General features: G+C 42.2%; 1 protein-coding gene across 1 annotated transcript in view; it reads right to left on the reverse strand.

The window, feature by feature from the left end:
* Positions 1 to 14,391, reverse strand: part of hydin (HYDIN axonemal central pair apparatus protein) — a 291,354-nt gene that overhangs the window by 30,738 nt on the left and 246,225 nt on the right. The window contains 11 exon segments of the mRNA XM_034175548.1: positions 1,785 to 1,894; positions 2,136 to 2,306; positions 2,382 to 2,534; positions 4,989 to 5,187; positions 5,297 to 5,466; positions 6,284 to 6,505; positions 6,581 to 6,788; positions 9,744 to 9,891; positions 10,006 to 10,171; positions 12,142 to 12,268; positions 13,896 to 14,096. Of these exon segments, the coding sequence (XP_034031439.1) occupies positions 1,785 to 1,894; positions 2,136 to 2,306; positions 2,382 to 2,534; positions 4,989 to 5,187; positions 5,297 to 5,466; positions 6,284 to 6,505; positions 6,581 to 6,788; positions 9,744 to 9,891; positions 10,006 to 10,171; positions 12,142 to 12,268; positions 13,896 to 14,096 (1,875 nt within the window).

Genomic DNA, 14,391 nt, shown 5'->3' on the forward strand with positions numbered 1-14,391 from the left:
GGATACACTGAGACTCGATCCTGAACTTTGGACTGAACTTTGAATTTGAACTATATTTTATCTTTTGAACTTTGATCCTGACTCCTACACTGAAGGAACTATCTAAGTTTGTATTGGTGTATTCATGTCGAGGTGTGCACCTGTACAGTCTCACCAGCCCTCTGATCTCCCTTGCAGTCTTCCAGCCCCAGTAGCTCCACAGGCTCACTTCACCTGGTCCCTGTCCAGTCAGTCCCTGGTCCCAGTCCTGTCAAGTTCTGGTCCTGTTGTCCTGTTGGTCCCTGTCCAGTCAGTTCCTGGTTCAGTCCAGTTGCCCTGTTTGTCCTGTCTACTGCGCAGTTCCCCCTTATTCAATAAACTTTTGTGTTTACCTCCTGTGTCTGCCTTACTGCTCCTGCACTTGGGTCTAACTCGCAACCCGGTCCCCAACCATGACAGAAGAATCATGACAAAGAAACCACAGTATAATGTACAAACAAAAGTCTACAGAGAGCAGGACTCAGAGTCCAAACCTCTGCCAGGAACCCAGCATCCCCTGCTTACATTTTGCTTCAATGACCTTTGATCCTGATCTTTGATCCTAATCACTCAACCTTGACACCAATAACTGATCTTTGATCTAGATTATTGAAGTTTGATCCTGATTTCATTTAATCCTGATCCTAATCACTGAATGTTGATGCAGATAGCTGCCCTTTGATTCTGATGGCTGAACTTTACGTTATGGATCTCTGATTATAGAAGATCCTGATAGGCAACCTTTGATCACAGTCTTTATCCTAATCACCTAACTTTGATCCAGATGACTGACCTTTGATCTTGATCCTGAGGTTTGATCCTGATGGCTGAACCTTGAGAATGTATGTTGATCCTAATCACTGAACTTTGGTCCTGATATACAACCACTGATCCTGATCCTAACCTTTGATCCTTACCACAGGTCCTTGATACTAACTGCTCACATTTCATCCTAGTTGCTAACCTTTGAACATGAGCTGTGATACTGAGGGCTGAACGATTATATGGATCTTTGATCCTGATAGACAATATTTGATCACAATCTTGATCCTCATTACTGAACTTTGACGCAGATAGTTACCCTTTGATCTTGACTATTGACACCTGATCCAAAGTTTTGATCTTGGTAGCTTTTATCCTAACCACTGAACATTGATCCTGACATACAATCTTTGATCCTGATCAATAAGCTTTGACCTTGATGCTTGAGCCTGATGACTGACCTTTGATCCTGGTCAGTGGTCTTTAATTATAACTGCTACCTTTTCATGCTAGTTGCTAACCTTTGAAACTGAGCTTTAAACTTGATTGCCTAACTTTGATTGTGGCAGTGTCTGTGACATTGATCACATATCAATTACCCTCACCAAGAAGGTTATGTTTATTGTTGCCATTTGTCTGTTTAATTCTTAAGATACTTGATAATTTGAAGTGTTTCTGGGTTTTTCCCATCATCTTTGCTTTTTAAAATATATTTTATCATGGAATATTTTTTCACAGTACTTCATCGAGAAATTATGTCCATCTTCCTTTTTCAATCATTTTGTTGATGGGCTTCCGAACATTTTGCTGTAATGAGTTACCACCTCAATTTAGAACAGAATTAAAGAAGATATTAAAGGACTAATTATGTCATCTATTGTTATATTTTCTGTTGAATTCAATCAAACTGAACTGTTACTTGAATAAATTTTGAGTTTTCTGATTTGCTGTTTTATGAGTGAATTGGTTAAGCAAAATAAATCTAAAGATAATATATATGCTACCTGGCCCCAACATCTCCAGCATTCTTCATGAAGATCCTCCTCATGGTTTGGCAGCGCTGGACGACGGCTCCAAAAGCCAGGTGATCCCGGTCCAGGTGAACCTCCACAGCCTGGCAGTTAAACCATGTTCATTTAGTCAACACAACAGAGTTTCTGAAGTTATAAATACGATCAGTCAGTTACTCATCATCCTCTCAGTATTTAGTCAGAATTCAGTTTGGTCAGCAACAAATCGTTTTTATACCCATAAACTGATGCGTCTCTGTCTCTCCCCCTGCCTCAGGGAAGAAGTGAATTTGTAAAACTTTTCTGCAACTGAGATGCAGCTCTGTGTTGCTGCAAAGCTTCTACCTGACAGCGGCCTTGGACTGTCAGCAGGGGGAGCAGCAGGCCTGCACAGTGTGCCTGCAGCTCCGCTGTGAAGGCAGGTATTTGCTGCCGTGGTGAAAACTGGATTTCAACATTACACGATCCACTGCTGGCTTTGAGCTGTAGTTCACCTGCTGGGCTGAAAGAAAGATCCTGAGAGAGAGAGAGAAGAAAAGGAGTGAACATATTATGTGCATCGTTCATGTAAGTGGCGTGTCTGTTGCCTACCCGGGGGTCCAGCGGTGTCTCTGAGCTCAGCTGTAGACTGAAGGAAAGTTCGACCACGCTGCGGTTGACCAGAGTCACTTGTTTTTTCACTTTCTGGCCCAAAACTATGGAGCCCAGTTTCACCTTCTTATGCCTGGGATCCTCCACTTCCAGCTGTCAGGAGAAGAAGAACATAGGCCCTGAGGCCTGTTAGTGCCCCTGCTCATGTCCAGATTCCACAGTGCCAAGAGGATGAGAGTCCACAGTACGACTCCCAGTGTGAGAACCCATTTACAGCTGGGTGGACTGAGATGATGTAGATTAAGAGTCTTTTCCAAGGACAAACCAAAGTCTACGTCTCAGCAGGTCAGCTCCTTACCTGCTCATCCACCTGCTCTACAGGAACAAATACTTGCTGATTATTCAAAGATTAATTCACTTTTATACAACCTCAGTCACATTAAAATATTGTTAGCAATCAAGGAAGGAATGATTGGCTAAACAGAGAAACTGCAAACAGTGTACGTCAGGTGGTAAACATCACCAGCAATGTTTGTTATAATTCATCCTAAAATGAAAGAAAGGGGTCAGAATGTCACTACGGAGTTTTATGACTCAGAAAAAAACGCGGTTTAAGTGAATCATAGTTTTTCTGCAGCTGTTGTATTTCCATTTCAGTGTTTTTTCGTAAAAAAAAAAAAGGATTTTCTCTGTGTTTTAGCTGGTGATGAGGCAGGGGTGGTGGCCAAGTGGTTAATGCGCTTGGTTTCAGTGCAGAAGGTTCCGTGTTCAAATCCCACCCCTGCCACATTTCTCCATGTAATGTGGAGTTGCGTCAGGAAGGGCATCCGGCATAAAACCTGTACCAATTCAACATGCAGATCCACCTTTGATTTGCTGTGGCGAATCAAAGGTGGATCCTTTGATTCGCCACTAAAGCCTGTGGCTGCTCCCTTGTGCAAACAAAGGACTTTACTTTTTTTCAGCTGGTGATGAGCAGGGTCACTGCTCATTGTGATCCTCTGGGTCACGGCAGCAGATCCAGAACCATCAAGTCATTTTGATGGTTCTGGGTCTAAAAAAAGAAGAAGTGAACTTTGAAAGCGAAATTTGTTTGTTTTTTATTACTTTGGGAGGTCCTGGGACTTCAGAAATGTGTTCAGAAACATAAGAGCACAGCCAGTTCAGGTTTACTATGACGTACTATTCATATCATAGGATCTCAAGTCGAGCCTGGGAGCACTGGTGCCACATGCTGCCGCATCTACCGCACCACAGAACTACCCTGGGTAGTGCATGGCATCCACCCAGGCAGACAACGATCCACCCTGACCTCCCAAATGTACCATCTATCTGCTGTCGCTAGGTGAAATGTGGGCGTGTCCTTGGCCATCTCCATCCGCTGTGGCGTCTTTGTTTTGGATCGTGCACAGAAAAATGTCCAAAATGCCATAGCTGATGTTCGCTTATAATGTAAGTGATCCTCCTCACCTGAGTCATCCTAAGTAATCAGTCATATGACACAAGGTCATTCCAGCGGTACCCAAGGATCCTGCAGAGAGACCTCATACCAACTATTTTTCAATTTCAATTTATTTTCATTTATATAGCACCAAATCACAACAAAGTTGCTTCAAGGTGCTTCACACCAGTAAGGTCTAACCTTACCAACTCCCAGAGCAAGAACACAGGCTACAGTGGTAAGAAAAGCTTCCTCTGGCGATTTGAGGAAGAAACCTCAAGCAGACCAGACTCAAAGGGGCGACCCTCTGCTTGGGCCATGATACAGACACAACTGACAAAACAATTCACAAAACGAATATACAGGAAATGTTGCCGGTGCACAGGACAAGAGGGCTTCCGGAACAGATACCACACCCATCTCTGGATGGAGCCGCACCTCAAACACGGAGAAAAGGAAAAAAAAAGAGAATCAAGTATCAGAAAGACAACAAATACATATAATATATATAATATAATATACATACATATATACATATGTATATACATATAATTTGTCAGCATTAAGCAACAAGAAAAATTAAAGAAATACAAAGGTGATCGCCGGCCACGAGCCCTAAGCTTCACTAAAAGACTCAGACTTTAGAGAAAGTTGAGGACATGGCACGGTCTACATTACTAATAAAATTAATTTCATTCATTCATTCATCTTCTATCACTTAGTCCAATTAAGGGTCGCGGGGGGCTGGAGCCTATTTAAAAGAGTAAAAAGCATAGTAACATACTATGCCAGTATGCTAACCATACGAAAGAGAAAATAAGTGCGTCTTAAGTCTGGACTTGAAAGTCTCTACAGAGTCCAGTTGTCACTTTAGGTCACTGGTTACTGTCGAAGACTCACAACAACAGTGAGACAGGAAGCCCCAGGACCATGAAGACTTTGACCTTCATTCTCATCTGGGATCTCCAGAGGTTGTTCAATGCTCTTTCAGTCCCTCAGCCAGGAAAAGGTTCTGTGCTCAGCAGGGTTGTGCACCCCACATGCTAAACCAGTCTCTGTGCTCCCTTTCTAAACCTGCACCTTCAGTTTAAATCACTTTGGGGTCAGTAAGACGCCACATACCCTGAACATTGTTGTTGACGCCAGTAAACCAGCTCTGCTCTCACCTTCATCTTGACACCTTGTCCCACAATGTCCACAGATTTTGTGATGTAGCTGTTTAGAGTAAAGATGAGCTTTTCATGGTACCGGCACACCTCCTGGGGACAGAAGGTAACTCGTACCTCCATCACAGCGCCAGGCGTCAGAACACCTGGCCTGAAGCTGGTTTGCAGGTAGGGGGTGTTCTTGAACTGGCACTGGACACTGGAGAAGGGAAGTACAGGAAAGAATATTTTGGACATTAAATCTGAATGTGGACAGAAATATATAACATCTGGACATCTAATTAACAAAGAAGGAACCACATGTGAACCTGATGTCTCTTTTGCCTTTGTTGGTGATCAGCAGAACGTGGGAGGGAGATACTGCGCCGGGACCCAACACCACGCACTTTCCAAAGTTGTACTTAGTAAAGGAGAACTTGAGGCTCAGTGACACAGCTTCTCCTTTTAGCGTGAGTGTGAATGTCGGCCCGAACGTCACCTGATGGGACAAAGAATGGACATTGAGGACATGCTGCAAGAATAAAGATTCATTCAATAACAAGTCAGTCTTGCTACACAACATGCATCCTTGCAAGATTCTAACTAAAACTTGGCTGTAGCAGCCAAGTCAACGAGCCATGTGCAGGGTGAAGGTTCTGCTTCTGTACTGAGTCATTCTTCCCACGTAACAATGTCCTTTATTAATTGGCACCTTGTAAGGGTGAAGTCGAGGATTACACAGGCTGAAGGTTCATCTTCAGTGTCTCTGTGGGTTCTTAGTCATTGAGGCAAACATCACAAGCTTCCTGGAGTTTAGGGACTTCTTGTTTAGTTAGAAAACCTTTCTTTTTTTTAAAGGATAACCTTCTTGATGTAATTCCAGATTTTCATAGAGAATGGGACACGTGCACGGCCCACTCTACGTACGCTAGACACAATCTATCCACATGGGGCAAGTGAGTGACCCAGTGCAGCACCTGTGGACCAAATCCACATCTGCAAAACACATTCTTGGTCAAAGGACGTGACAGACATTTAACTGGAGTGCTCAGAGGAAAGCCACAAAAACACAGGGACGACATACAGCATCCACACAGGAAAGAACTTTGGTGGAAAATCAGAACTAGGACCTTCTAGCTCTATCTAGAAGCTAGCTCTAGCATCTAGAGTGCTATCACAAACACCACCACCTCCTAGATGAATGTTAACGACACCTGATGGGAGTGATGACTAAAACAGTGGTGTTGCAGAAAATGAAAGTGGTCCTTTAAAGTGTTGCTTTAAGCATGCCCGAATTGAACTTTGGGTGATCTCACCTTGATGGTGAGTTTGACATCTTGGAGGCTGCACATGTTCCGGGGACAAAAGACAAGGGTTGCCTGAAGCTGCTTTCCAACCTCAACAGTGGCAACCTGTGGTCTGACCTCCAAGCACTGGATCAGCTCCAAGGCTCCTGACAGGTCAAAGTTCACTTCCAGGTTGAATCGTGCCAAGTTAGTCACCATCAAAGAAAGAGATGATTTCTCTGAAATCCCCACCTGCAAACAGATTATAGTGCAAATGAAAAACAGGCCTCTTCTATTTAACTGGGAGTGTTGTGGACGTGTGCCGACCATTCCAAAATCCAAAGAGTCTGGTTGATTCGGAGGGATGTCTCTAAAGCCTCCTTCTGGTTTCTGAACTTGGACACAAGTGGCCATGGTAAAACAGTCGGCTTTCACGCTGAGGCTGAGAGGCTCCAGCTTCTTTTTCACCTTCATAGTCAACCTGAAGGTCACCTCACCCTCCTGGCACGGCTTGAAAGACACCAACAGCGGCACCCTGCATCACAGTTCACAACCATTTCACTAAAACTTTTGTCCAATGTTCTACCGCTCTTTAGAGGAATTTACAGTTAAACCAGCAATGACAGGTACAGGATCCTGAAAGAACATGTGAAGGTGGCGTGAAGCAAGCTACAGTGTGTGTCTGAAGGTCAGACAACAATAACAATAAAAACAAAAAATCCCTGGAGGAACTTTAATTTTGGACACCATAGTTATTTTTTGTAAAATAACATTTCACAATATTGAGATAAAACACTGTTATTTACCAAAATTCTGGACCTTATTATTGGACATTATTTAAAACAAGTTAGCTTCTCTTTATCTAAGCAAACAATAAAATATGAAAGGAAACATAAAATTTGCCATTTTTTTAAATTAACCAAATTCTGTTCAAAATAGAATTTAATTCATTCAATGAGGTGCTGTTGTTTTTTTGTGTACTGATGCCTAAATTGTTTTAAAAAAAAGAGAAAAAGAAGAATGTTGAAAAACCTTCAAAACTCGAGACAACCAGCTGCACATTTTTTGACTTTACGCAACTTAATAACATAATTGGGAGATTATACTGCCTTGAGTTTTTAACGTTTTGCTACCTATTTTTTAAACAGCGTAAGAATAACTTTATTTTAACAAATAATAAATATTAATAATAAACTTTATTTATAATGCACTTTTCTTAACAGATTTCTAAAGTACTTCACAAGAGTTTAAACCAAAAGATATGAGGCAAAATCAAATGTGAAATTAAACAAGAAATAAAATCAAACAAGCAGCACTTGACCAAAGAGTAAAGGCCACAAAAGAGAAATACCAGAATGAAAATACATTATTAAATGAATAAATAAAAATAAATTCATCAGTGTACAGTAAAATACGAGGTGCAGATCAAATGTTTCCAAAGCCTTCATAGAGAAGATGTTTTAATATGAGATTTAAAATAAACTAATGATGTTGTTCCTCTGAGGTCAGAGAGTTCCAGAGTGTCAGGGCTCAAACAGAAAAGGCTCAATCTCTGTTTGACTTTGGAATAATCCGCCGGGCTCCACCTGCAGATCTCAGTGGTCACACGGTCACATACTAATTTATTAACTCACACACTGGGAACAACTCTGTTTAAAGCCTTAAAAGCAAGTTAAAAAAAATCTAACAGGAAGCCAGTGATCATGAGTCCAGCAGCAGCAGCATTTTTAAAATCGATGGGCACATTCTTACTTTATTTGCTGCGTTTAATGCGTGTGTTAGATGTTGTCGTGTTGAGGAGCTGCTCTGAACAAACTGGCCGGTAATTTTTATTTATTTACTTATTCATTTATTTTGAAGGTTTAGCTCCACACAGTAAGTGACATTATTTCTAAAAGATGACATTTAACCAAAAACAAATTATTTTAATGTGAAAGGACATTCACGGAAATGACAAGGGAACACAAGCAACAAAACGATGTGTAGAAAAATCAAAGAATCCCTCATTTGCATATATGTAGTTATTCAGCTCTGCTGCACAATCGTAAGGTTTCTACGAGGTCTGTCAATAAAGTATAGGTCCTTTTTATTTTTTTCAAAAACTATATGGATTTCATTCATATGTTTTTACGTCAGACATGCTTGAACCCTCGTACGCATGCGTGAGTTTTTCCACGCCTGTCGGTGACGTCATTCGCCTGTGAGCACTCCTTTGTGGGAGGAGTCATCCAGCCCCTCGTCGGAATTCCTTTGTCTGAGAAGTTGCTGAGAAACTGGCGCTTTGTTTGATCAAAATTTTTTCTAAACCTGTGAGACACATCGAAGCGGACACGGTTCGAAAAATTAAGCTGGTTTTCGGTGAAAATTTTAACGGCTGATGAGAGATTTTGAGGTGATACTGTCGCTTTAAGGACTTCCCACGGTGCGAGCCGTTGCGCAGCGCTCTCAGGCGCCATCGTCAGCCTGTTTCAAGCTGAAAACCTCCACATTTCAGGCTCTATTGATCCAGGACGTCGTGAGAGAACAGAGAAGTTTCAGAAGAAGTCGGTTTCAGCATTTTATCCGGATATTCCACTGTTAAAGGAGATTTTTTTAATGAAAGACGTGCGGGCGGATTGCAGCGTCGGCTCGCAGCCGCTGCGACGCTCCGCCACAGGAAAAACACCTCTGTTGGAAGCTTTAAGGACAAGTTGGAACATGTCCAGCTGTTAAACAATTTCTCATATACTCACTCCACTGAAAGCCATCAAAAGCCGCCTGGATTTTACAAATGGCTATCAACACGGAGGTGTTTTTCCTGTGCCGCCGCACCGCGCCGGCTGCGTCCCGACGCGCGGACCCGTCCGCACGTCTTTCATTAAAAAAATCTCCTTTAACAGTGGAATATCCGGATAAAAACCGACTTCTTCTGAAACTTCTCTGTTCTCTCACGACGTCCTGGATCACTAGAGCCTGAAATGTGGAGGTTTTCAGCTTGAAACAGGCTGACGACGGCGCCTGGGACCGCTGCGCGACGTCTCGCACCGTGGGAAGTCCTTAAAGCGACAGTATCACCTCAAAATCTCTCATCAGCCGTTACAATTTTCACCGAAAACCAGCTTAATTTTTCGAACCGTGTCCACTTTGATGTGTCTCACAGGTTTAGAAAAAATTTTGATCAAACAAAGCGCCAGTCTCTCAGCAACTTCTCAGACAAAGGAATTCCGACGAGGGGCTGGACGACTCCTCCCACAAGGAGTGCTCACAGGCGGATGACGTCACTGACAGGCGTGGAAAAACTCACGCATGCGCACGAGGGTTCAAGCATGTCTGACATAAAAACATATGAATGAAATCCACATAGTTTTTGAAAAAAATAAAAAGGACCTATACTTTATTGACAGCCCTCGTATTCCAGACTGAACCTTCACACCTACCTTTGTGATCATCACTTCAGTGAGTTTGGAAATTAGACACGTCGCTGCGTTGTGTAACACGTGACGTGACAAACCTGTGTTTGGGCTCCAGTGTTCCAGTCACAGGCTGCACAGTCAGACTGGACTGCTGGTCGTCCGAGTGCAAAGAAGACGGCAGCACAGAGAAGTGGAAGCGCTCCTCCTCTCCGTTCACCAGCTCGATAGTCTGCTGTACTCTGCGACCTGCACACACACACGCACACACACACACACTGTTTGTGTTAAATCCTGTGTAATTCCACCATTTTGCCTGCACGTGTGTGTGTGTGTGTGTGTGTGTGTGTGTGTGCATCATACCAACAAGCGCATCTCGCAGGTCGAGGTGAGCCACGTTAAAATAGACGAGCGGCTCTCTGGCTGCTCCCACCAACAAGAAGGGAACGGACAGTGAAAGAGTGTCAATGGCAAAGCTCCAGAAGGACTCCACCGCATCCAGCTGCTCAGCGACATACTCCAAACACACCTCCAGACAAACGTCCAGGGAAACAATAAAACCAAAAATATCGGTGAGGGCGAGAGAAAGACGAGGTGAAGGCGAGAAGTCGTCTTTAACACAGCAAATGACGACAACAGATATAATAAAAACACAGGAAAATATCAGACCACTGGTTCCAGAAAGCATCTGAACACTGAGATGTTTGTGGGAAACGACTTAATGAGACCTCATTAGAGCTCGTTAAGTGATATGGACTAGTGTGTTGCCCGTGGGGATCCATGGGACCTAGACTGGGTAGTGTTTATAAAATAGGTAGCTCACATTTTTCAAGTTTCTATAATGAGTTGGAATGGTGTGTGAGTCCAGAATGGTCACTGAGATGAGCTCACCCATGGAAGAAGACCCACACACATTTTGTCTTTACATAAAAATACAGTAATAAGTGTCTTTTCAATTTAAAAGTAAAGACTTGCATGTACACACTGTCTTTAAAGCAGAATACTGATGTATGCCAACAGAATCATGTTTTATTTTTATAAATTCAACAAAACTGGATCTGGTTTGTTAGCTATTTGAAAGTATTACATTTATTTGTGAACTTTAAACTCAGTTTGGGGTTGTAATGTACACCTTCAAATAATATAAAGATCTTACGACCAGCGGACCCTAGGACTAGTGGACCTCCCTGTTGTTTCTTGGTGCTACAGAATTCTAGCTCTGATTGAAAATTAATTGCTGGCTTTCACTTGTAGCTAATGTGACTGTGAGGTTAGCAGATCTGCTCCCGCTGACCATTTGAAAATTCATTCCATTTTCCAAGATGGCCACCAAAATGGCCTGCCAAAAATCACTTTTTGCACAGAAATGTTTCTATTTAATCAATTAAAATGATATGTCAAATTCCATTTTGTTATATTTTATTTTATTTGCCATTTATGGTGTTTGTTTTGTTTTATTTGCTCATGGGACAAATTAAAGTGAGCTTTATTACATTTAGTTTTCATGGTTTCCACCCAGCACATGTTTTTAAAGTGTTCATCTCTTGAAACTGCTGCATGTCAGCCTGTTCAAAGGTGTTTAGTGTTGGATATATTGTGTTGTTATTTTTAATATCTGCAGTCAACATGGACAAATGGCAGGTAATGCCAATAAGAGTGCCATATTGTTGTTGGAATATGAAAACCTGGCATGGCTGACAATTTGACACCAAAATCACACAAAGCAAATAATTGACAGCATTTTTGTGAGGAAAAAATTATTTTGAGGTCGATTTGGTGGTCATCTTAAAACTGGATGCCATCTTGGACTTCAGTGAAGCTGGAAAACAGATCCATTGTGATCGGATCATTTCTACATAAAAAGTCAGTCATGTTGGTGGCCACCCTGGATAACTGCTGCCATCATGACTTTTCAATTGGCCAACCAACCAGATTTATTAAGTACGACTTTGAGAATCATCATGCTAAAGTTGGTGCTTGTACCAAGATTTGCATGATTTTACTGTAAAACTGATGACATCTGCTCGACTACGACTGTCGTTTTTATTTTTATTATTTTTAAAATGTTTGATAGTTAGGGGTGGTGGCCAAGTGGTTAATGCGCTTGGTTTCAGTTCGGAAGGTTCTGGGTTCAAATCCCACCCCTGCCACATTTCTCCATGTAATGTGGAGTTGCGTCAGGAAGGGCATCCGGTGTAAAACCTGTGCCAAATCAACATGCAGATCCACCTTGGATTTGCTGTGGCGACCCCGAGTGCAAACAAGGGAGCAGCCGAAGGGACTTACTTTTAAATGTTTGATAGTTATTTAAATGCGCTAAACCAAATTAATGTCTTGCATAGATAATCAGCACCATGGACAGTTCACTTTATCAAACTCTGAACAGCATGTGCATGAACTTTATTTTATAAGCTGCTTTAGGAAACCTGGGGAAAAAAATGAAGATGTCCTCAGCAGCCCTGGAGAACCCTGACTGACAGCGTTTGTTTTCATGCTCACTTCGACTTTCTTCCCAGGCTGGATGGCACCACTTGGAGTTAGGCAGCGAAAAGGACTTGGACCTGTGTCCTCACAGATCCACTTAAATGAGTAGGGTTTACTGGTTGGGTTCAGCACTTTAAAGCACCTGAGGAGTTAACAGAGAATAGAGACAATGTAATGTTCATCTTGCCCAGTAGTTAGAAAGTCAGCAGGCGTCCGGCTGAGCTGTCATTAGTCTGCAAAACACACTGTGCCACAGGTTCTGCTGGTTGTGCTTGATTCAGGGACACACAAACGATTCACTCACACCAGCTCTGTGCTGACAAGTCTGGTTTGAGTCTGGTTTTGAGGAACTCATTTATTGTCACTTTAGGTACTAAATATTTTAGACTCTGCTCAATAAAATAATGTGTTCCAAAGGATCAGTAGATGGTAACTTGAATAATTTACACGCTAAAGCAACATTTGGCATCCAGGGGCTGACTGTCGTTATTTATAGTCCAGCGCTGAAGCTGAAGTGTACCGTCACCCTGATGAAATTTCAGAGAAACTGAAAAACAGCAGAAAACTTTCTTCCTTTGCTGCTGGAGGGAGCAGAAAACCTCCAGGCATCCGCTTGTCTTAATGAAGGAGGACAGAAAGCAGCAGCTTCTCTCGCATATCAACTGCAATTACATGTGAGCAATAGACTCACACATAATTGCAGGATTTACGGTGTGAATTTAGTCCTCTCGCTGGCCTAGGCAGGTGCCTAGAATGCATGTATAACAGACTACAAGGGCCTATCTGACATCGGGTGCAAATCTCTATAGCAAGTCATGTTCGCCCATCTGTGTGCCCGTGGCCATGTTGGAGAGGTGTAGTGTTGGCGCACTGCTATCGTGATGCAGCAGAAACTGTCCACTAAAAGACTTTTTATTCTGCACAATATTCACACACACACCTTACAAAGGCGGGTTGGTGAAGTTCATCTTCCTCACCATCACTACATCAAACTCAAATAAAAGAAACAATACAAGAATAGAATAGAATAGAATAGAATAGAATAGAATAGAATAATTCTTTATTGTTCACTGATGTGGAAATTGTCTTCTGCTTCCCAGCACAAAAAAAGACAACACTAAAATACAAACATAGTCATACAAACACACAAATAAAACAAAGATACATAAAATACATAGAAGTAAAGGAAGAAGTAGAATAAGACCTAGTAAAATAAATAAAATGTAAAATAAGATCTAATAAAATTAAATAAAACAGAAGCAAAGCAGTTCAGGTTTTATTTGTGGAGTGGTCACTTTTTTTTAGTTCATTATGGCGACGGCATTTGGTATAAAAGGTTTTTTAAAAGAACCTTTGGCCAGTGGAGCTCTGTAGCGCCTCCCAGACTTCAAGAGCTCAAACTGACAGGACAGAGGATGAGAGCTGTCTGCCAGGACTCTCTGAGCTTTCCTCCTCATCCTGTCAATGTAAATGTGGGCCAGAGGCTTTTGGGGTTTTCCCACAATTTTCCCCGCCATTTTTACAATTCTATTTAATTTGTCCTTACATTTACAACTCAAGTGACCAAACCAACCACAAAGATGAAATGTTAAAATACTCTCAATATGTGCAGAATACACAAGCTCTAAAATCTGCGGATTGACACCAAGACAACTCAATCTTCTAAGAAGACTGAGAGCTTTATGAAATCTTTACGAACTGTGGTTTGTACCCCCATTTTACACTGAACCTTTGGATAGAACGAGAAAATCTCTCATTATCTCTGATACCTTCTTATAGGTGTGTTGATGCCAACAGAGTTGAACTCTATGACCCTGGAGTTGGGATCCAGATGGCTCCTGAAGTCAGGGCTGCGGCGGTTTGCGCTGATGTAGTCTGAGTCCTCCAGCTCAAAGTGACATTGAGGCAGCAGACTGCGGCCCCAAATCAGCAGACAGGGAGCCTGATCCCCATGCTGCAAATTGGGAATACTGCCAGAAAAACAGTGGGGGGAGACAAGATAATTAAATAAACACATTATCATTGTGCTTAATGTTTTTTGTGTGTCTGCCAAAACCACAGTCTGTACCAGCAGGATGGCAAATTTTGAATTTACGATTCATCATCTGACCCCCAAAATCGAAAAGTATAATCCCTAATCCATATTAGAAAAACACTGAGCCTTCACTGATGACAAAACTGCAGGAGAAGGAAAACCCAGACGGTTCTTGAAGGTTCTTCTTGTCATGATCTGCCTCATGTCTGGGTCTCTGTCATGGCTTTGTC

This window comes from Thalassophryne amazonica, chromosome 8 (genome assembly GCF_902500255.1).
Source record: "Thalassophryne amazonica chromosome 8, fThaAma1.1, whole genome shotgun sequence".
Lineage (NCBI taxonomy): Eukaryota > Metazoa > Chordata > Actinopteri > Batrachoidiformes > Batrachoididae > Thalassophryne > Thalassophryne amazonica.